We start from the raw sequence: 20483 nt of genomic DNA on the forward strand, positions 1-20483 counted from the left end.
GCAACTCTCAGTTCTCCCACTTGCTGTTCCATTAGTTCTTGGCTCACCGCAAAAAGTGTTCCTTGTTCACGAAACGGTGAAAACGTACTACCATGGCCCTCGGCGGCTCGTTCGCTCGGGGCTTCCTCACGAGGGCTCTGTGCCCTCTGTCCACTTCCAGGGGCCGAGGAAACGCCCTATCCCCCATCAACTTCTCCAACATGTCCGTCACATAAGCCCTCGCATCCGATCCCTCACTGCCTTCAGGGAGGCTACCAATTCTGAGATTCTGCCTCCTGGACCTGTTCTCCAGCTTCTCCTGCGTTCTTTTCTGGCGGTCGTTCATCATCCCCACCTTGTTTTCCAACACAACTTTTGTTCCACCTCCTGGATCGCTCTCCCGTGGATTTCCTGATTCTGAACCACTTGATCAATCGAAGCCTTAAGTGGGTCCAGCGTGTCCTTCTTCAGCTTGGCAGAGCAATCCTCGAAAAACTTCACCAGCTGATCCGTCGACCACTGTCTCATCTCCCCACGGCCCTGCTGCCCAGTGTTACCAGCTCTATTTGCATCTCCCTTATAGGACTTTGTCTTCTCACACGGCCACTTCTGGTCCAATTCTCCATATACCAGAGAAGGATTTCTCCTTACTGCCTCATAAAATCTGGGAAAAACGAGGGGGGGGGGGGGGGGGGGGGGGAAAGAGTAAGGTCTAATGGTCCGTTACAGGCAGGAACTATCAAATGTGTGACCTATTATGGTGGCAAGATGCTTAAACATGGTTTCTATCAGAGGTGATCAAAATGAAGCATTTAAAATAAGGATTCAATACCACGGACCGAGAAACTATGCTCTCTGGTGGGGGAATCTTAGAGATGGCGAAATAGCAATTCAGCCACAAGCATTGGTGGATATTAAGAATCCAATTCCCTGAAATGCGAAGACAATTGAAAAAGTTACATCAATAGATTTGTGTTATGCAAAAAGTAGAAAATTAGGGTAACAGTAACTAAATAGATTTGCAGTATACACCTTCTGGTTTTGAAGCACATAGAATCCTTACAATGCAGGATGTGGCCAATTGGCCCATCGAATCTGCAAGACACTCTGAAAGAGCACCTTAATCTCCACCCATGCCACTGCCCTATAATAATAATCTTTATTGTCACAAGTAGGCATACATGAACATTGCAATGAAGTTATCCCAGTAACCCTCCCTAACCTTTCGACACTAAAGGGCAATTTAGCATAGCCAATCCACCAAACCTGGGACAAACCCACGCAGACACTGGGAGAATGTGCAAACTTCACACAGAGAGTGGACCGGAATTGAAGCCGGGTCACTGTGCACGAAAAATTAAAATAGAATTTTGATAGTTGCCACTCATCCTCCTGCCTAATTACGATGTTTTTATATATATGCTGCACAGTTCCGATTGCCCACGAAGTTAGGACGGAGATTCAACCATGAAGGATCGCTGGAGTTAACGATGAAGAATAGGTCGTTTAAAAAAAACGAGGCATCTAAACCGAAGAAGTTGAAAATAAATAAAAATGGGAGGGGTGGCGGGGGAAAACTGCATCGACCAGAGAAAACTGCATCGAACGGCGGCTCCTTTTCCTGCCGTTCGGTGATGCCCGCAATGTGGGCGGAATGACTGAATGAACTTGCTCCCGGCTCTTCAGGTCCGACTCGCATTCAACAATCGGGCTGACGTGAAACTCGGTGCCCATGGAGGCCAAAAATACATAATGGTTAAGTAAAGCGACAAAAAAAATGGATCTTAGAAGGGCCACTGGCCCTGGGGGCGGGGGGACGACTCGCTGAGTCAGCTGCACACCTGGCTCCCTTGCCGCAGTCAGACAGCGAGATCAGGGCGGCCGCTTTCTCCTCCCGGCCGGGTCTGTGCCCCCCCACCACACCCGGCAATGTCCGGGCGCGGGCTCCCCGGCACTGAGGGAGGTAAGATGGAAGAGCAGGCCCAGCCTCTCAGCATCAGCGTGGAGCCTCACTCCGCAAACAGACCCCTAGCTCAGCCGGGGCAGGTTGGCGCGCCATCTCCGGGGCCAACATGGTTAAACCCCCCCCCCCCCCCGGAGAACCGGACGGCGGGACGCCCGGCCCCAGCCCCTACTCACGGTGTACACCTGTCGCTGTACTCATTGGCGATGGTCTCGATGCCTCCGCTCCTCGCCACCGCGATGTAGCAGTTCTGGAAACCCACGTCGAAGCCCACCACCGACATGACGACCACTTCCTCTCACCGCAACCTCGCTAAATAATCTAAACGGGTTTTAAACCAAGGTTGGGCAAACGGCGAGAGGGCCGTTAATTCCGCAGGGTTGGTCTGACACGCTCCTCACCGAACGGCCGGTAGAATGCTCCAGAACACTGCAGTCTGCTCCAATGACGTTCCCCCGGAGTCCCGCCTACTGGCGGCGCCGATTGGTCGCGTTGGGGTTTCCGAACATGTCCATCAAACGTGACGTCAGATTGGGCGGTGTGTCATAAAGAGCAGCGCTGCGTGCGCCAGCACCAATGTCCCATTCATTTCCTGCTGAATGAAATGGCACAGCTTCTCTCTTTGCCCATTCAGCATCTTCACAGCCCACCAGGAAAAAAATATGTGCCGTCTATGACTTTGAAAAGTGAAGGCATTCCACAAATCATAAAAACGAGGGTATTCATAGATTATCATAGAATTTACAGTGCAGAAGGAGGCCATTCGGCCCATCGAGTCTGCACCGGCTCTTGGAAAGAGCACCCTACCCAAGGTCAACACCCCACCCTATCCCCATAACCCAGTAACCCCACCCAACACTAAGGGTAATTTTTGGACACTAAGGGCAATTTATCATGGCCAATCCACCTAACCTGCACATCTTTGGACTGTGGGAGGAAACCGGAGCACCCGGAGGAAACCCACGCACACACGGGGAGGATGTGCAGACTCCGCACAGACAGTGACCCAAGCCGGAATCGAACCTGGGACCCTGGAGCTGTGAAGCAATTGTGCTAGCCACAATGCTACCGTGCTGCGTAACCTTGTCAAATGTAACTGGCACATGGAATTCAATATAGACAAGTGTGATGCGGTCAGACACTGTTTATCCAGTGATAGTTTTCAACAACAAAAATCACAGACTTGGGAGATACAGGAGTTGGACTTAAGAGAACACAGTTCTCTGATGACGGATTCGACACTTGTTTTGGAAAAAAAGGGTTGAAATGGGGTAGAGGAAATAATAGTAATAATATTTGTTATTGTCAAAAATAGGCTTACATTAACACTGCAATGAAGTTACTGTGACAATCCGCTAGTCGCCTATATCCAGAGCCTGTTCGGGTACACTGAGGGAGAATTCTGAATGTCCAATTCACCTAACAAGCACGTCTTTCGGGATTGTGGGAGAAAACCGGAGCAAACCCACGCAGACACAGGGAAAACAGGCAGACAGGCTAGAGGTGCATAAGATGCAGGGGACAACATCCTGCGCAACAATTGAAAAGATGCGTTTGTCGTTTAGTACGCATGGCCTCCCCGAGGTGCTGGTCACGGATAACGGCACTCCATTCACGAGTGAGGAGTTTGCGAGGTTCACGAAGATGAACGGCATACGCCATATCCGCACTGCCTCTTACCACCCGGCTTCAAATGGGTTGGCAGAGCACGCAGTGCAGACATTCAAAAGAGGCCTAAAGAAGCAGTCTTCCGGATCAATGGACACGAGACTGGCTCGTTTTTGTTTACGTATAGGACCAACCCCCATGCGGTGACTGGAGTACCTCCCGCAGAACTCCTAATGGGCCGGAGACTTCGCACCCGCCTTAGTATGGTTTTCCCGGACATTGGCGCAAAAGTACGCCGCACACAAGAACGGCAGGGAGAGGGATTTTCTCGGCATCGGCCGATTCGGTAGTTTGCGCTCGGTGACCCAGTGTTCGTTCGGAATTTTGCTGGTGGTGCCCAGTGGGTTCCTGGTGTAATCTTGCGCAAAACGGGCCCTATATCTTACCAGGTGCAAGCCCAGGGTCGTCTCCAGCGCAAACATGTAGACCACGTTCGGTCCAGAAGACTATCCCCTCAAACGATTCCCCGCCCCCGGAGCTCATTTCTACAGCCGCAGAGACCAGAGACAAGGGAAGATAGTCCTAACAATCTTCCACTGATGCCTCACTCGAAGCCTGCGCATGTCATTACAGAACCGAATGGAGATAGAGACGCTGACATGACGGAGGCAGCAGACTCTGACTCCGAGATGGAGACACAGGATGCATCAGAGGGGGAATCCTCGGGTCCACGGGCCGTGGATGTACAACCGTTGCGGCGTTCATCATGGAAGCGCTGGTCTCCGTCTCGTTACACGCCGCCTGAACCAGCGCCGCGTGCAAATGGTGTCCGGCCTGCGGCAAAATGAGTCCGATGCCCTCCTTCGCCAGGGTCTTCGGTGGATTCCTTGGATTTTGGGGGGGAGGGATGTTATAACCTGCCTACTTACCATTGGCTGGGGACTAATGACAATCCCACAATCCTGTGGGAGTATGAGCTTCCCCAATGAGGGGGGCGGAGAAACCATTAGTAAACTCCAAGTATAAATAAAGCTGTCCAATTTGCAACCAGCAGGAAGGAGTGTGCAGCAAGGGAGGTTACTGCTGCTATTATATATATATATATATATATATATATATATGTATGTTATTGTAAATAAATGTTATTACTTTGTATCCTTAAAACTCATGCTGGATTCTTCGTGGCCCTCACAAAAGTGACTTTTCTTCTACTTTGAGGATTGCCAATCTTTTAAGTATATCTTTGTTATAACCTGTCTGCTTACCACTGGCTGGGGACTAATGGCAATCCCACAATCCTTTGGGAATATGAGCTTCCCCAATGAGGGGGGCGGAGAAATCATTAGCAGATTCCCTGCATAAATAAAGCTGGCCGGCTTCCGGTGGCATGGGCGAGCAGGGCAGCCGCAGCAACAAGAGCGCCTGCCGGTGGCCGCGATTCACGGTGATTTCGGGGAAATCCCCGAGTCTTCACGCACCCCCCGACTATCGTCGGCCTTTGCGGCCGTCACGAGCAGCCAGCGGGGCCGGTTTAAAAACCTGCGAAGAACCCCGCGCGGGTGTCGGGCGGTGGGGGCTGAGGAGCTGGGCCCGGCACGGCGTCGAGGTCAGAGTAGCGGGGGCGGAGCTACGAGGAGGCCGAGGCGGCAGGCCTGAGGCCAGGGCACCATGTAGGGAGGGTGCTCCACGTCGGATGGCTCCCACCTAGGAGGAAGAAAGAAGGCTTAAGCCTGGTTCCAGGGGAGCTCTGGGTGAATGCAGAGGAAAAAGAAAGAAGGTTCAAGGAAGTTTGATAAAAGTTTTTTTTTTCTCTCCCCCTTTTTTTTTCAAAAAAAGAATAATTCAGATTGATGCAGGACAGGAGGGTGAAGGGGGAGAGAGGAGAAAAGAAAGAAGATAAAAAACAATAAACCGCTAAAGGATGTGAAGAGCAGCGTCGAAGAAAGGAGGAAACGTGGGTTCGCCGCTGAAGGAGAAGACAAACAAAAGTGTTGACAGGATGGCGGAAGCCGAACTGCAAGGCGGGGCCGCACTACTTATGGTGGAGAAGATGACCGAGGTGATGGCAGTGGAGCTGGAAAAACAGTTTGTGAGGCACATGGAGGCCTTGAGGAAAGAGATGGCGGTCGTGTTGAGGTCATTGGTGGAGGAGGCAATCGGCCCGATGAGGGTGGAGGTGGCAAAGGCATCGGCCGAGGTGAGAGAGCAGGGCGAGAAGATGAAGGAGGTGGAGGAGGCCGTGTCACGACACAGCGATTACTCTGTGGTCACCTCGATGGGGGACGAGCTTCGGAGGGTGGTGGAGGTTAACAGAGGACTCCGAGCAAAGCTGGAAGACTTGAAAAACCGCTCAAGGCGGCACAATTTGAGAATTGTGGGCTTGCCCGAAGGGACAGATGGCCCAAGGCCAACGCAATCCTTCGCTAAGAAGTTGGCGGAGCTGATGGGGGAGGGTTTGAGCCCCACCCTGTACGAGCTAGACCAAGCTCATCGGTCATTAAGGCCGAAGCCCAAAGTGAACAAGCCGCCAAGGGCAGTAATTATCTGCTTTCATAAGTTTTGCATGAAGTAGAAGGTATTAAGCTGGGCGAAGCAGAAGCGGGAGGTGCTGTGGGATGGTACTGTGGTTCGGATCTACCAGGACTTGACGGTGGAGTTGGCAAAAAGATGAGCGGCGTTTGGGCGAGCGAAGGCGGCTTTGTACAAGAAGGGGGTGCGATTTGTTGTGGTGTACCCGGCGAAGTTGAGAGTAACATGTAACGCCAAAGACCTTTATTTTGAGACAGCGGCTGAGGCGTTCGTGAGGGCAGAAGGCTTGGGACAGACGTGAAGAGCGGAACTGGAAGAGCGCCTGTGGACTGTGTTTGAGCGGCTGGAAAATGTATAAATGTTACAACTTTCTTTTTACTGATTTGTATTGAAATTTACTTCTCTTTGCATTGTTACAGAGTTCAAGTTAATGGCATTCTGTGTTGCGACGGTTAAATGTTATGTTAGTGAATTGTAGGGGTTGGATTGTTCGGTTTGTTTTGGTGTTTCTTTCTCTGGGACTGGGTGGAAGGGGGCGAGAGGTCTTGGCGGGGGGAGCCACCCGCGCTAGCTAACTAAAGTCAGTTAGTGAACGGGGGTGAGGTGAGAGGAGGGCTGCGGACGTTGGAGCCTGGATAGCAGGCATCAATGGGCCTACGAGGCGAGCGAGAGGGGGGGGGGGAAGGGGTGGATGTTGGGGGATGTTTTTGTAGGGGGGGTGCTTGGGAGGGGGGGAAGGGGTTCGATGTTAACAATGGTCAGGGGCGGGTCAGGCTTATGGGGCAGGGCCCGGTGGTATGGTGATGGTGGATAATGTGGTGTTGGGTGCTCTGAGGTACAGACGAACCAACACGGTTGCGATTGGTACAACGCAGTTTTATTCCAACTAGTTATTTACACATCTGACTTTGTACTCAGCACGTGGTGACAGTGTGAGTGTCTTGTTTTTTAAAATACATTTTATTCAAGATTTTTTGGCCAAACATAACAGTACGTAGTATTTATTTTAAACAACAATAAAGCAATATAAATAACAGTGGCCAGTTTTAAACAAATAAATAAATAATATATGAACAGAAACAAAAACCAAACTAAAGGGCAACTGCCTGGTCAAAAATAAATACTCTCCAAAGATACAATCCAACAGTCCAATATACATTACCTAAAACAAGTGCCTATATATATACAATAACATCCCTGAGAGCCCGCCCGGATCCTCCCTCCCTCCCCCCCCCCCCCCTCCCCCCTGAGTTGCTGCTGTCTTCTTTTTTTCCATTCCCTCTATCTTTCTGTGAGGTAGTCGACGAACGGTTGCCACCGCCTGGTGAACCCTTGAGCCGAATCCCTTAGTACGAACTTAATCCGTTCTAACTTTATAAACCCTGCCATGTTGTTTATCCAGGTCTCCACACCCGGGGGTTTGGCTTCCTTCCACATTAACAATATCCTGCGCCGGGCTACTAGGGACGCAAAGGCCAAAACATCAGCCTCTCTCGCCTCCTGCACTCCCAGCTCTTCTGCAACCCCAAATATAGCCAGCCCCCAGCTTGGTTCGGCCTGGACCCCCACCACCTTCGAAATACCTTTGCCACCCCCACCCAAAACCCCTGTAGTGCCGGGCATGACCAGAACATGTGGGTGTGATTCGCTGGGCTTCTCGAGCATCTCGCCACACCTATCCTCTATCCCAAAAAATTTACTGAGCCGTGCTCCAGTCATATGCGCCCTGTGTAACACCTTAAATTGTATCAGGCTTAGCCTGGCACACGAGGACGATGAATTTACCCTACGTAGGGCATCAGCCCACAGCCCCTCCTCAATCTCCTCCCCCAGCTCTTCATCCCATTTCCCTTTCAGCTCATCTACCATGATCTCCCCCTCGTCCCTCATTTCCCTATATATGTCTTACCATCCCCCACCCATGTCTCTGAGATCACTCTATCCTGCACCTCCTGCGTCAGGAGCTGCGGGAATTCCCTCACCTGTTGCCCCGCAAAAGCCCTCAGTTGCATATACCGAAATGCATTCCCTTGGGGCAACCCATATTTTTCCGTCAGCGCTCCCAGACTCGCAAACGTCCCATCTCCGAACAGATCTCTCAATTGTGCTACCCCTGCTCTTTGCCATGCTCCAAATCCCCCATCCATTCTCCCCGGAACAAACCTATGGTTATTTCTTATCGGGGACCGCACCGAGACTCCCGTCTTTCCCTATGCCGTCTCCACTACCCCCAAATTTTCAATGTAGCCACCACCACCACCACCTCCGCACTCTCGGGGTCTTCCCGGCCCACACAAAACTCATAATACTCATCTCGATTCTTTTGAAAATAGCCTTCGTGACCACCACCGGGAGGCACTGGAACACAAAAAGGAATCTGGGGAGGACCACCATTTTAAACGCCTGCACCCTCCCTGCCAGTGACAGGGACACCATGTCCCATCTCTTAAAGTCCTCCTCCATCTGTTCCACCAACCGCGTTAAATTAAGCCTATGTAATGTACCCCAATTCTTGGCTATCTGGATCCCCAAGTACCGAAAGTCCCTTGTTACCTTCCTCAACGGTAAATCCTCTATTTCTCTGCTCTGCTCCCCTGGATGCACCACAAACAACTCACTTTTCCCCATGTTCAATTTATACCCTGAAAAATCCCCAAACTCCCCAAGTATCCGCATTATCTCTGGCATCCCCTCCGCCGGGTCCGCCACATATAGCAACAAATCATCCACATACAGAGATACCCGGTGTTCTTCTCCTCTCCTGAGTACTCCCCTCCACTTCCTGGAACCCCTCAATGCTATGGCCTTGGGCTCAATCGCCAGTGCAAATAATAACGGGGACAGAGGACATCCCTGCCTCGTCCCTCTATGGAGCCAAAAATAATCAGACCCCCGTCCATTCGTGACCACGCTCGCCATCGGGGCCCTATACAGCAACTGTACCCATCTGATATACCCATCTCCAAAGCCAAATCTCCTCAGCACCTCCCACAAATAATCCCACTCCACTCTATCAAATGCTTTCTCGGCATCCATTGCCACCACTATCTCCGCTTCCCCCTCTGGTGGGGGCATCATCATTACCCCTAGCAGCCTCCGTATATTTGTATTCAGCTGTCTCCCCTTCACAAACCCAGTTTGGTCCTCATGAACCACCCCCGGGACACAATCCTCTATCCTCGTTGCCATTACCTTGGCCAGAATCTTAGCGTCCACATTCAGGAGGGAAATAGGCCTATAGGACCCGCATTGCAGCGGGTCTTTTTCCTTCTTTAGGAGGAGCGATACCGTTGCCTCTGACATAGTCGGAGGCAGCTGCCCCCATTCCCTCGCCTCATTAAAGGTTCTCATCAGTAGCGGGGCCAGCAAGTCCATATATTTCCTATAGAATTCAACTGGGAATCCGTCTGGTCCCGGGGCCTTCCCCGCCTGCATGCTCCCAATCCCTTTCACTACTTTCTCCGTCTCAATCTGTGCTCCCAGTCCCGCCCTCTCCTGCTCCTCCACCTTAGGAAATTCCAGCTGATCCAGAAAGCACATAATTCTCTCCTTCCCATCCGGGGGCTGAGCTTCATATAATCTTTCATAAAATGCCTTGAACACTCCATTCACTCTCTCCGCTCCCCGCTCCATCTCTCCCTCCTCATCTCTCACCCCCCCTACCTCCCTCGCTGCTCCCCTTTTCCTCAGTTGGTGGGCCAGCAACCTGCTCGCCTTCTCCCCATATTCGTACTGTACACCCTGTGCCTTCCTCCATTGTGCCTCTGCATTACCCGTAGTCAACAAGTCAAATTCTACATGTAGCCTTTGCCTTTCCCTGTACAGTCCCTCCTCCGGTGCCTCTGCATATTGTCTGTCCACCCTCAGAAGTTCTTTCAACAACCGCTCCCTTTCCCTACCCTCCTGCTTTCCTTTATGTGCCCTAATAGATATCAGCTCCCCTCTAACCACTGCCTTCAGCACCTCCCAGACCACTCCCACCTGAACCTCCCCATTATCATTGAGTTCCAAGTACCTTTCAATACACCCCCTCACCCTTAAACACCCCCCCTCATCTGCCAATAATCCCATGTCCATTCTCCAGGGTGGACGCTGTTCTTTTTCCTCCCCTATCTCCAGGTCCACCCAATGTGGAGCGTGATCCAAAATAGCTATAGCCGTGTACTCCATCCCCGTCACCTTCGGGATCAGTGCCCTTCCCAAAACAAAAAAGTCTATCCGTGAATAAACTTTGTGGACATAGGAGAAAAACGAAAACTCCTTACTCCTAGGTCTACTAAATCTCCAGGGGTCTACTCCTCCCATCTGCTCCATAAAGTCCTTAAGCACCCTAGCTGCAGCTGGCCTCCTTCCGGTCCTGGACCTCGATCTGTCCAGCCCTGGGTCCAGCACCGTATTAAAATCTCCACCCATTACCAACTTCCCCACCTCTAGGTCCGGGATACGTCCTAACATATGCCTCATAAAGTTGGCATCATCCCAGTTCGGGGCATATACATTCACTAAGACCACCACCTCCCCTTGCAATTTGCCACTCACCATCACGTATCTGCCCCCACTATCCGCCACTATGGTCTTTGCCTCAAACATTACCCGCTTCCCCACTAGTATAGCCACCCCCCTGTTTTTTGCGTCTAGCCCCGAATGAAACACCTGCCCCACCCATACTTTGCGTAGTCTGACCTGGTCTATCAGTTTCAGATGCGTCTCCTGCAGCATAACCACATCTGCCTTAAGTTTCTTTAGGTGTGCGAGTACCCGTGCCCTCTTTATCGGCCCGTTCAGCCCTCTCACATTCCACGTGATCAGCCGGGTTGGGGGGCTCTTTACCCCCCCCCCCCCCCCCCCCCCCCTGTCGACTAGCCATCTCCTTTTTCAATCCAGCTCCTCACCCGGTTCCCACGTAGCCGTATCTTCCCCCAACGGCGCCCTCCCGCCCCGACCACCCCACCCCATACCAGCTCCCCCTTCTCCCCAGCAGCAGCAACCCAGTTAACCCCCCCCGCCCCCCGCTAGATCCCTCACTAGCGTAATTGCACCCCCCATGTTGCTCCCAGAAGTCAGCAAACTCTGGCCGACCTCAGCTTCCCCCCGTGACCTCGGCTCCCACTGTGCGAGGCCCCCTCCTTCCTGCTTCCCTGTTCCCACCATGATCACCATAGCGCGGGAACAAAGCCCGCGCTTCCCATTTGGCCCCGCCCCCAATGGCCGGCGCCCCCAGCTCCTCCTCCTCCCTCCCCCCCTCCCCACGACATGGGGAAGAGAGAAAAGTTACAGGGTCGCAGGATTAACAACTTGGGAAATCATCTCTTCCCCCTTTTCCCCCTCTTCACCCCACATATTCGCCCCACCACTTTGTCCCAAACATTCTTTTTCTAGCCCGCTTATTCCAGTTTCTCCTCGACAATAAATGTCCACGCCTCTTCTGCCATTTCAAAGTAGTGGTGTTTCCCTTGATGTGTGACCCACAGTCTTGCCGGCTGCAGCATTCCAAATTTAACCTTCCTTTTGTGCAGCACCGCCTTGGCCCGATTAAAGCTTGCCCTCCTTCTCGCCACCTCCGCACTCCAATCTTGATATACGCGGATCACCGCGTCCTCCCACCTACTGCTCCGAGTTTTCTGTGAGTGTCTTGTTAATGAGGTCCTGGCCTTGTCCTGTCTCCAGATGGACTGACCAGGAGGTGTCGTGTTTCTTGTCTTATACTGTGTCTGCTCTTGTCTGTGATTGGCTGTCGTGTTATGTGTGCTAATTGGTCTGTTCGTCTGTCTATCATGATGTGTGTGTTGTGATGTGTGTTTGAATATCATGACATCCCCCCTTTTTTACAAGATTATGTGCCTACGTGGTTATAAATATAAATGTGTCCTGAGTGCAGCTAAAGGTGTGTGTGCGTGATATTTACAGCATGTACATGTGGCGTAACTACATACAAGGGGCGATGTCAGGTGTGACATGCTAACGAGGTTGTACCATAACAAAAGAAGAAGAACGTTGAAATTTGGACCGATCAAACGAGGCCTGGAACGATAAAACAGTGACATGTTACAATACAGTAGTTGCTAAAATTTGACGTGTGAACAGTCTCATAAGTCCAGTCTAGTAGGTGGGCGACGAATTCGGTTTGACTGCCTCAAGGGTGGGTCGAGAACCACCGGCTGAGGTGCGAGCCTGGCCACGGGTGGCGACAGAAGGGGTATGGTGTACGACAGCTCCACGAAGTCGCTATCACGAACCAGTGGAGGACACGGCGTCTGTGTATGGTTCCGTTGCGAGCGTGGAAGTAGGCGAAGGGCTCAGCGATTGCGCCTACGCACGGATCCATCCGGCATGCGTACCAAGAACGAGCGGGGGGCCACGCGTCGGAGAACTTCGGCAGGTGCTGACCAGCCACCGTCTGGTAGGTGAATGCGGACGTTGTCTCCAGGGGCCAGGGAGGGAAGATCAGTTGCCCTTGTGTCGTACGATCTCTTCTGGCGATCGCGCTGCAGTTGCATCCTATGCAGTACCGGAGCATGGTCTATTGTTGGTGCCAGGATGGAAGGCACAGTGGTTCTGAGGGCACGACCCATCAGCAGCTGTGCTGGCGAGAGACCCGTGGCTAGTGGGGCCGAGCGATAGGCCAGCAGGGCGAGGTAGAAGTCCGATCCGGCAGCAGCAGCCTTGCAGAGGAGCCGCTTGGAAATGTGAACGCCCTTCTCCGCCTTTCCATTGGACTGGGGATGCAGAGGGCTGGACGTCACGTGTGTGAAGCCATACGAGGCCGCAAAGGACGACCATTCATGGCTGGCAAAACAGGGCCCACTGTCCGACATGACAGTCATCGGAATGCCGTGGCGAGCAAAGGTGTCTTTGCAGGCCCTGATGACAGCAGACGACGTCAGATCGTGCAGGCGTATGACTTCTGGGTAATTGGAGAAGTAGTCCACTATGATAACATAGTCCATGCCAAGCACGTGAAATAGGTCGACACCCACCTTCGCCCAGGGGGACGTCACCAGCTCATGGGGCAGAAGCGTCTCAGGAGGTTGCGCCGGCTGAAACCTTTGGCAGGTTGTACAGTTGATCACCATGTTGGCAATATCGTCACTGATGCCCAGCCAGTATACCGCCTCTCGGGCCCTCCGTCTGCACTTCTCGACCCCCAAGTGGCCTTCGTGTATTTGATCGAGAACCAGCTGGCGCATACTGTGCGGAATCACAATCCGGTCCAGCTTCAGAAGGATCCCATCAATGATGGCTAGGTCGTCTCGTACATTATAGAACTGCGGGCACTGCCCTTTGAGTCATCCTCCCATCATGTGGCGCATCACTCGCTGTAAAAGGGGGTCGGCCGCTGTCTCTCAGCGGATGCGGGCCAGACTGGAGTCGTCAGCCGGCAGATTTGCCGCTGTCAAGGCCACCTGTGCCTCGACCTGACATACGAACCCCTCTGCATCTGGCGGCGTGCTCACTGCTCTGGATAGGGCATCTGCCACAATGAGGTCCTTCCCTGGAGTGTAGACCAGTTGGAAGTCGTACCTCCTGAGTTTAAGTAGGATGCGCTGGAGGCGAGGGGTCATCTCGTTCAGGTCCTTGTTTATTATGCTGACCAGGGGGCGGTGGTCAGTTTTGACCGTGAACCATGGAAGACCATAGACGTAATCGTGGAACTTGTCTAAACCGGTTAGCAGGCCCAGGCATTCTTTTTCGATTTGCGCGTAGCGCTGCTCTGTGGGGGTCATGGCCCGTGACGCATAGGCAACCGGGGCCCATGACGACGTGTCATCCCTCTGCAGGAGCACTGCTCCAATGCCGGATTAGCTGGCATCAGTTGAGATTTTGGTGGGACGAGACGTGTCGAAGAACGCCAACACTGGTGCCGTGGTGAGTTTGCGTTTGAGCTCCTCCCATTCCAGCTGGTGTGTGTGTTGCCACTGGAACTCTGTAGATTTTTTGACGAGGTGGCGCAGAGTCGTTGTGTGGGAGGCAAGGTTGGGAATGAATTTCCCTAGGAAGTTGACCATGGCAAGGAAGCGTAGGACAGCCTTCTTTTGTGGCCGGCTGCGGCATGGCTGTGATGGCGCTCACCTTGTCTGCATCCGGACGGACCGCTGACCGGGAGATATGGTCCCCCAGGAACTTCAATTCGGTCTGGCCAAAGGCGCACTTGGCTCGGTTGAGGCGCAGGCCGTTTTCCCGTATGCGGGCAAAAACACGTTGGAGACGATGTATGTGCTCCTGCGGTGTGGTGGACCAGATGATGACATCGTCCACATATACGCGCATGCCTTCGATGCCTTCCATCATCTGCTCCATGATTCTGTGGAAGACCTCGGATGCCGAGATGATGCCAAATGGCATCCGGTTGTAGCAGAATCTGCCGAAAGGGGTGTTGAAGGTACATAGCTTTCGGCTGGACGGGTCCAGTTGGATCTGCCAAAATCCTTTTGAAGCATCCAGTTTCGTGAATATCTTCGCTTGGGCCATTTCACTGGTGATCTCCTCCCGTTTGGGTATCGGATAATGTTCCCACATGATGTTATTATTGAGGTCTTTGGGGTCTATACAGATGCGGAGCTCGCCAGAGGGCTTCTTGACACACACCATGGAGCTGACCCATGGCGTGGGACCCGTGACCCTGGATAGAACCCCTTGGTCCTGGAGATCCTGCAGCTGCAGCTTGAGGCGGTCTTTAAGTGGCGCAGGACCCCTGTGAGGTGCGTGAACGACCGGGATGGCGTCCGGTTTGAGGCAAATTCGGTAGGTGTATGGCAGTGTTCCCATGCCTTCGAATGCCTCCTGGTTGTGGGTGAGGAGCGATTGGAGCTGTGCGTTGAACTCTGCATCCGGGAAGTCAGACGTGCCGTCTGGAGAGAGAGAGAGAATTTGTTGCACAAGGTGGAGAGCCTTACATGCCTGTGCGCCCAGCAGGGAGTCCTTCGATGAGCCAACTATCTCGAACGAGAGTGTGGCCGTGTGTGTTTTGTGTGTCACCTGGAGCTGGCAGGATCCCATGGCCCGGATAACGTTCCCATTGTAGTCGACCATCTTGCACCGGGATGGCTGGATTGGTGGTCTGACCTTCATGGCATAGAATGCTGACCATGCTATGAGGTTGGCGGAGGCGCCAGTGTCCAGATGGAAAGCGATCGGCGATCGGTTGACCGTCAGGGTGGCACTCCATTCATCAGCCGGATTGATGGTGTTGACCCGGTTCACATCAATGACCGCAACCCGGAAGGCGTCTTGGTCATCTGTGTCGTCGGTTTGGATGTCGTGATGTGGAGGCTGGATGGTCCGCACGTGTCTGTGAGGTTGTCGGAGATGTGGAAGATCCACAGGTTGAGCCGCTCGACAGTAGGCAGCGTAGTGGCCCATCTTGCCACAGCGTAGGCATTGTCGGGTTTTTGCAGGACATTGCCCTTTTAAATGTGCAGCTCCACAGTTGCCGCACGTCATGACGTCATGGCGTTCGTTACGCCACTGCGCGTGCGCAGTTCGGTCTTGCGTCGGGCGCGCCTGCGCAGCACGTCCCTCAGTGTTGCCGTAGGTTTTGGCGCAGGAGGCCTCAAAAAGAGCGCGAAACGGCCGCCCTCGTCTGGGCCGCGGGCCGGGAGAAACTCGATTGCCTGGATGCGTTCGGCCTCGTGGGCGGCCTGGCTTGCCGATTCGATCGCTTGGGACCCCCTCCGTGCCGATTTGGTCGCCTGAAATTGGGCATAGCGGCTGGTCGCATTCTCATGCAGGACACAGGCTTCAACTGCAGATGCTAAGGTCAGGCCTTTAATTTTTAGAAGCTGCTGGCGAAGGCCACTGGAGGCAACGCCAAAAACGATCTGGTCCCGGATCATGGACTCTGAGGTGGTGCCGTAACCGCAGGACTGTGCGAGTATGCAGAGGTGCGTCAGGAAGGACTGAAAGAGCTCATCCTTACCTTGTAGGCGCTGCTGAAAGATATACCTCTCAAAGCTTTCATTGACCTCAACGTTGAAGTACTGGTCGAGCTTGAGGAGGACCGTGTCATATTTAGATTTGTTCTCGCCTTCCACGAACACCAAGGAGTTGTATACATCGATGGCGTGCTGACCCGCGGTAGTGAGGAGCATGGCAATCTTTGTTTCGTCCGAGGCGTCCTGTTTTTCGTTGGCTCGCATGAACACTTCGAATCGCTGCTTGAAGAGCTTCCAATTGGTGCCCAGGTTCCCAGCGACTTGCAACGGCTGCGGTTTGTTGTGGGTGTCCATGGCTCAGGATGGCAGATTTGCCATTAAGTATCGATTCACTCACTGGTACCATGTGGTGTTGGGTGCTCTGAGGTACAGGCGAACCAACACGGTTGCGATTGGTACAACGCAGTTTTATTCCAACCAGTTATTTACACATCTGGCTTGGTACGCAGCACGTGGTGACAGTATGAGCGTCTTGTTAATGAGGTCCTGGCCTTGCCCTGTCTCCAGATGGACTGACCAGGAGGTGTCGTGTTTCTTGTCTTATACTGTGTCTGCTCTTGTCTGTGATTGGCTGTCGTGTTATGTGTGCTAATTGGTCTGTTGGTCTGTCTATCATGATGTGTGTGTTGTGATGTGTGTTTGAATATCATCACAGATAAGAAAGGGGGGGGGTGAGAGACCCCCATTAAGGATAGTCACGTGGAACGTGAGAGGGCTAGGAGGTCCGGTCAAGAGTTCAAGGGTGCAAGACTTCCGGGTGCGGCGATGACCAGCTAAGTCGCACGTTTCGGCACCTCCCGTTTTAACGGACTTTTGGGCTCTTATCGGGAGCTCCAACGGCAATTTTCGAAGGCTAAACCCACTGTGAGGCGACATAGAAGGGAGTCCCCCCGGATGTGAATGGACAGAAGAGATAATAGTGGTCAGATTACGGAGGATCCTCTGGAGCAGCGGCAAAGAAGGGAAGTGAGAAGCAAGATGGCGGCGGAGGGAGGCCAGTTGGTATGGGGCCTGGAACAGCAGGAGTTCCTCCGGCGATGTGTGGAGGAGCTCAAGAAAGAGGTGCTGGCGCCGATGCTGCAGGCGATTGAGGGGTTAAAGGAGGCGCAGAAGACCCAAGAGATGGAGCTCTGTGGAGTGAAGGCAAAAGCTGCCGAAAATGAGGACAAGATACAGGGCTTGGTGGTGAAGACGGAGACGCACGAGGCGCTACACAAGAGGTGTATGGAGAGACTGGAAGCCCTGGAAAATAGCTCGAGGAGGAAGAACTTAAGAATCTTGGGTCTTCCCGAAGGGGCAGAGGGAGCGGACGTTGGGGCGTATGTGAGCACAATGCTCCATACCTTAATGTGAGCTGAGGCCCCGACGGGCCCCCTGGAAGTGGAGGGAGCGTATCGAGTCCTTGTGAGAAGACCAAAGGCAGGAGAAATACCTCGAGCAATAGTGGTGAGGTTCCACCGCTACAAGGACAGGGAGGTGGTCCTGAGATGGGCGAAAAAGACACGGAGCAGCAGGTGGGAGAACGCGGTGATCCGCGGGTATCAGGATTGGAGTGCAGAGGTGGCGAGAAGGAGGGCGAGTTTCAATTGGGCCAAGGCGGTGCTCCACAAGAGGAAAGTGAAGTTCGGAATGTTGCAGCCGGCAAGACTGTGGGTTACACACCAGGGTAAACACCACTACTTTGAGACGGCAGAAGAGGCGTGGACATTTATCGAAGAGGAGAAGTTGGACTAGATTGGAGAAAGAGTGTTTGAAATGAAGTAGTGAGGTGGTGGCAAGGGACTGTGAATCAGATGCGGGGGGGGGGGGGGGGGAAATTTCTTTCCCCTCGAAGGGGGGACACACGAAGAAATGTGGGCGCCGGTGGGGAAGGGGAGGGGAAAGGAGAGAGGGAGCTGCGCCATCAGGGGCGGGGCCGAGAGGGAAGTGCGGGCTTTGTCCCTGCGCTATGGAAATTGTGGCGGGAAAAGGGGGCGCAGGAAGGAGGGGGCCTCACATGATGGGAGGCTAAGGATAAACGGGGGAAGCCGAGGTCAGCCAGAGTTTGCTGACTTCCGGAAGCAATATGGGGGGAGCAACTAAGCTAGAGAGGGATCTAGCAGGGGGGAGGGGGGGGTGTTAACTGGGTTGCTGCTGCTAAGGGGAAGGGGGAGCTGTTACGGGATAGGATGGTCGGGACGGGAGGGCGCCGTCGGGGGGAAAAGCGGGTGCATGGGAACCGGGTGAGGAGCTGGTCTAAAAAAGAGGATGGCTAGTCGACGAGGGGGGGGGGGGGGGGGCAAAGAGCCCCCCAACCCGGTTGATCACGTGTAACGTGAGAGGGTTGAACGGGCCGATTAAGAGGGCAAGGGTACTTGCGCACCTAAAGAAGCTAAAGGCAGACGTGGTCATGCTTCAGGAGACGCACCTGAAACTGGCGGATCAGGTCAGATTAAGGAAAGGATGGGTGGGACAGGTATTCCACTCGGGCTTGGATGCGAAAAATAGAGGGGTGGCAATACTGGTGGGGAAACGGGTATTGTTTGAGGCGTAGAACATAGTGGCGGACAGTGGGGTAGATATGTGATGGTGAGTGGCAGACTGCAAGGTGAGGCGGTGGTGCTGGTGAATGTATCTGCCCTGAACTGGGATGACGCAAACTTTATGAAGCGTATGTTGGGGCGCATCCCGGACCTGGAGATGGGAAAGTTGGTAATGGGGGGGACTTCAACACGGTGCTGGATCCAGGGCTGGACCGGTCCAGGTCTAGGACCGGGAGGAGGCCGGCAGCGGTCAAGGTGCTTAAGGGCTTTATGGAGCAGATGGGAGGAGTGGATCCCTGGAGATTTACTAGGCCAAGGAGTAAAGAGTTTTCCTTCTTCTCCCATGTCCACAAAGTGTACTCCCGGATAGACATCGTTGTCCTGGGAAGGGCGCTGATCCCGAAGGTGGCAGGAACGGAGTATTCGGCTATAGCCATTTCAGATCATGCCCCACATTGGGTAGATCTGGAAGTAGGAGAGGAAAAGGAACAGCGCCCACTCTGGAGATTAGATATGGGACTGTTGGCGGACGAGGGGGTATGTGTAAGGGTGAGGGGATGTATTGAAAGGTACCTAGAGATTAATGATGACGGAGAGGTCCAGGTGGGAGTGGTCTGGGAGGCGCTGAAGGCGGTGGTTAGAGGGGAGCTGATCTCCATAAGGACCCATAAGGGGAAACAAGAGGGTAAAGAAAGGGAGAGATTGTTGAGGGAGATTTTGTGGGTGGATAGGCAATATGCGGAGGCTCCAGATGAAGGGCTATACAGGGAAAGACGGAGATTGCACATGGACTTTGACTTGTTGACCACGGGTAAGGCGGAGGCACAATGGAGGAGGGCACAGGGAGTGCAGTATGAATATGGAGAGAAGGCGAGCCGGCTGCTGGCCCAACAACTTAGGAAGAGGGGGGCGGCGAGAGAGATCAGAGGGGTTAGAGACGAGGAGGGAAAGATGGAACGGGGAGCGGAGAGGGTGAACGGGGTGTTTAAGGTATTTTACGAGAGGCTATATAAGGCTCAACCCCCGGAAGGGAAAGAGGGAATGATGCGTTTCCTATACCAGCTGGAGTTCCCGAAGGTTGAGGAACAGGAGATGACAGGACTGGGAGCGCAGATTGAGGTGGAGGAGGTGGTAAAAGGAATTGGGAACATGCAGGCAGGGAAGGTCCCGGGACCGGATGGGTTCCCGGTGGAGTTCTATAGGAAATACGTGGATCTGCTGGCCCCACTTCTGACGAGAACCTTTAATGAGGCTAGGGAAAGGGGGACACTACCCCCGATGATGTCGGAGGCGACGATATCGCTGATCCTGAAAAGAGGCAAAGACCCGCTGCAGTGCGGGTCATACAGGCCTATTTCCCTCTTGAACGTAGATGCCAAGCTTTTGGTCAAGGTGATGGCGACGAGGACAGAGGACTGTGTCCCTGGGGTGGTGCATGATGATCAAACGGGGTTTGTTAAAGGGAGGCAATTAAATGCTAATATACGGAGGCTGTTGGGGGTGATGATGATGCCCCCACCGGAGGGGGAGGTGGAGATAGTGGTGGCGATGGATGCAGAGAAAGCAATTGTTAGAGTGGAGTGGGACTACCTGTGGGAAGTACAGAGGAGATTTGGATTTGGAGAGGGGTTCATTAGATGGGTTCAGCTCCTGTACAGGTCCCCGGTGGCAAGTGTGATTACAAATAGGCAACGATCTGACCACTTCCGACTATATAGGGGTACAAGACAGGGATGTCCCCTGTCCCCGTTACTGTTTGTGTTGGCAATTGAGCCACTGGCCATAGCGCTGAGGGGCTCCAGGAAGTGGGGGGGGGGGGGTACTTAGAGGAGGAGAAGAGCATCGGGTGTCATTATACGCGGATGATTTGTTGTTGTATGTCGCGGACCCAGTGGAGGAGATGCCTGAGATAATGCAGACACTCAGGGAGTTTGGAGAATTTTCAGGATA

At 53.3% G+C, this 20483-nt stretch overlaps 1 protein-coding gene across 1 annotated transcript in view; it reads right to left on the reverse strand.

Moving 5' to 3' along the window:
• Nucleotides 1-2384, reverse strand: part of hspa4l (heat shock protein 4 like) — a 119677-nt gene extending 117293 nt beyond the window's left edge. Inside the window, exon 1 of the mRNA XM_072495675.1 lies at nucleotides 2119-2384. Within this exon, the coding sequence (XP_072351776.1) occupies nucleotides 2119-2225 (107 nt within the window). The 5' untranslated portion in view covers nucleotides 2226-2384. The remainder of the gene's footprint in view (nucleotides 1-2118) is intronic.
• Between the last annotated feature and the right edge of the window lie 18099 nt (nucleotides 2385-20483).

This window comes from Scyliorhinus torazame, chromosome 3, assembly GCF_047496885.1.
Source record: "Scyliorhinus torazame isolate Kashiwa2021f chromosome 3, sScyTor2.1, whole genome shotgun sequence".
Lineage (NCBI taxonomy): Eukaryota > Metazoa > Chordata > Chondrichthyes > Carcharhiniformes > Scyliorhinidae > Scyliorhinus > Scyliorhinus torazame.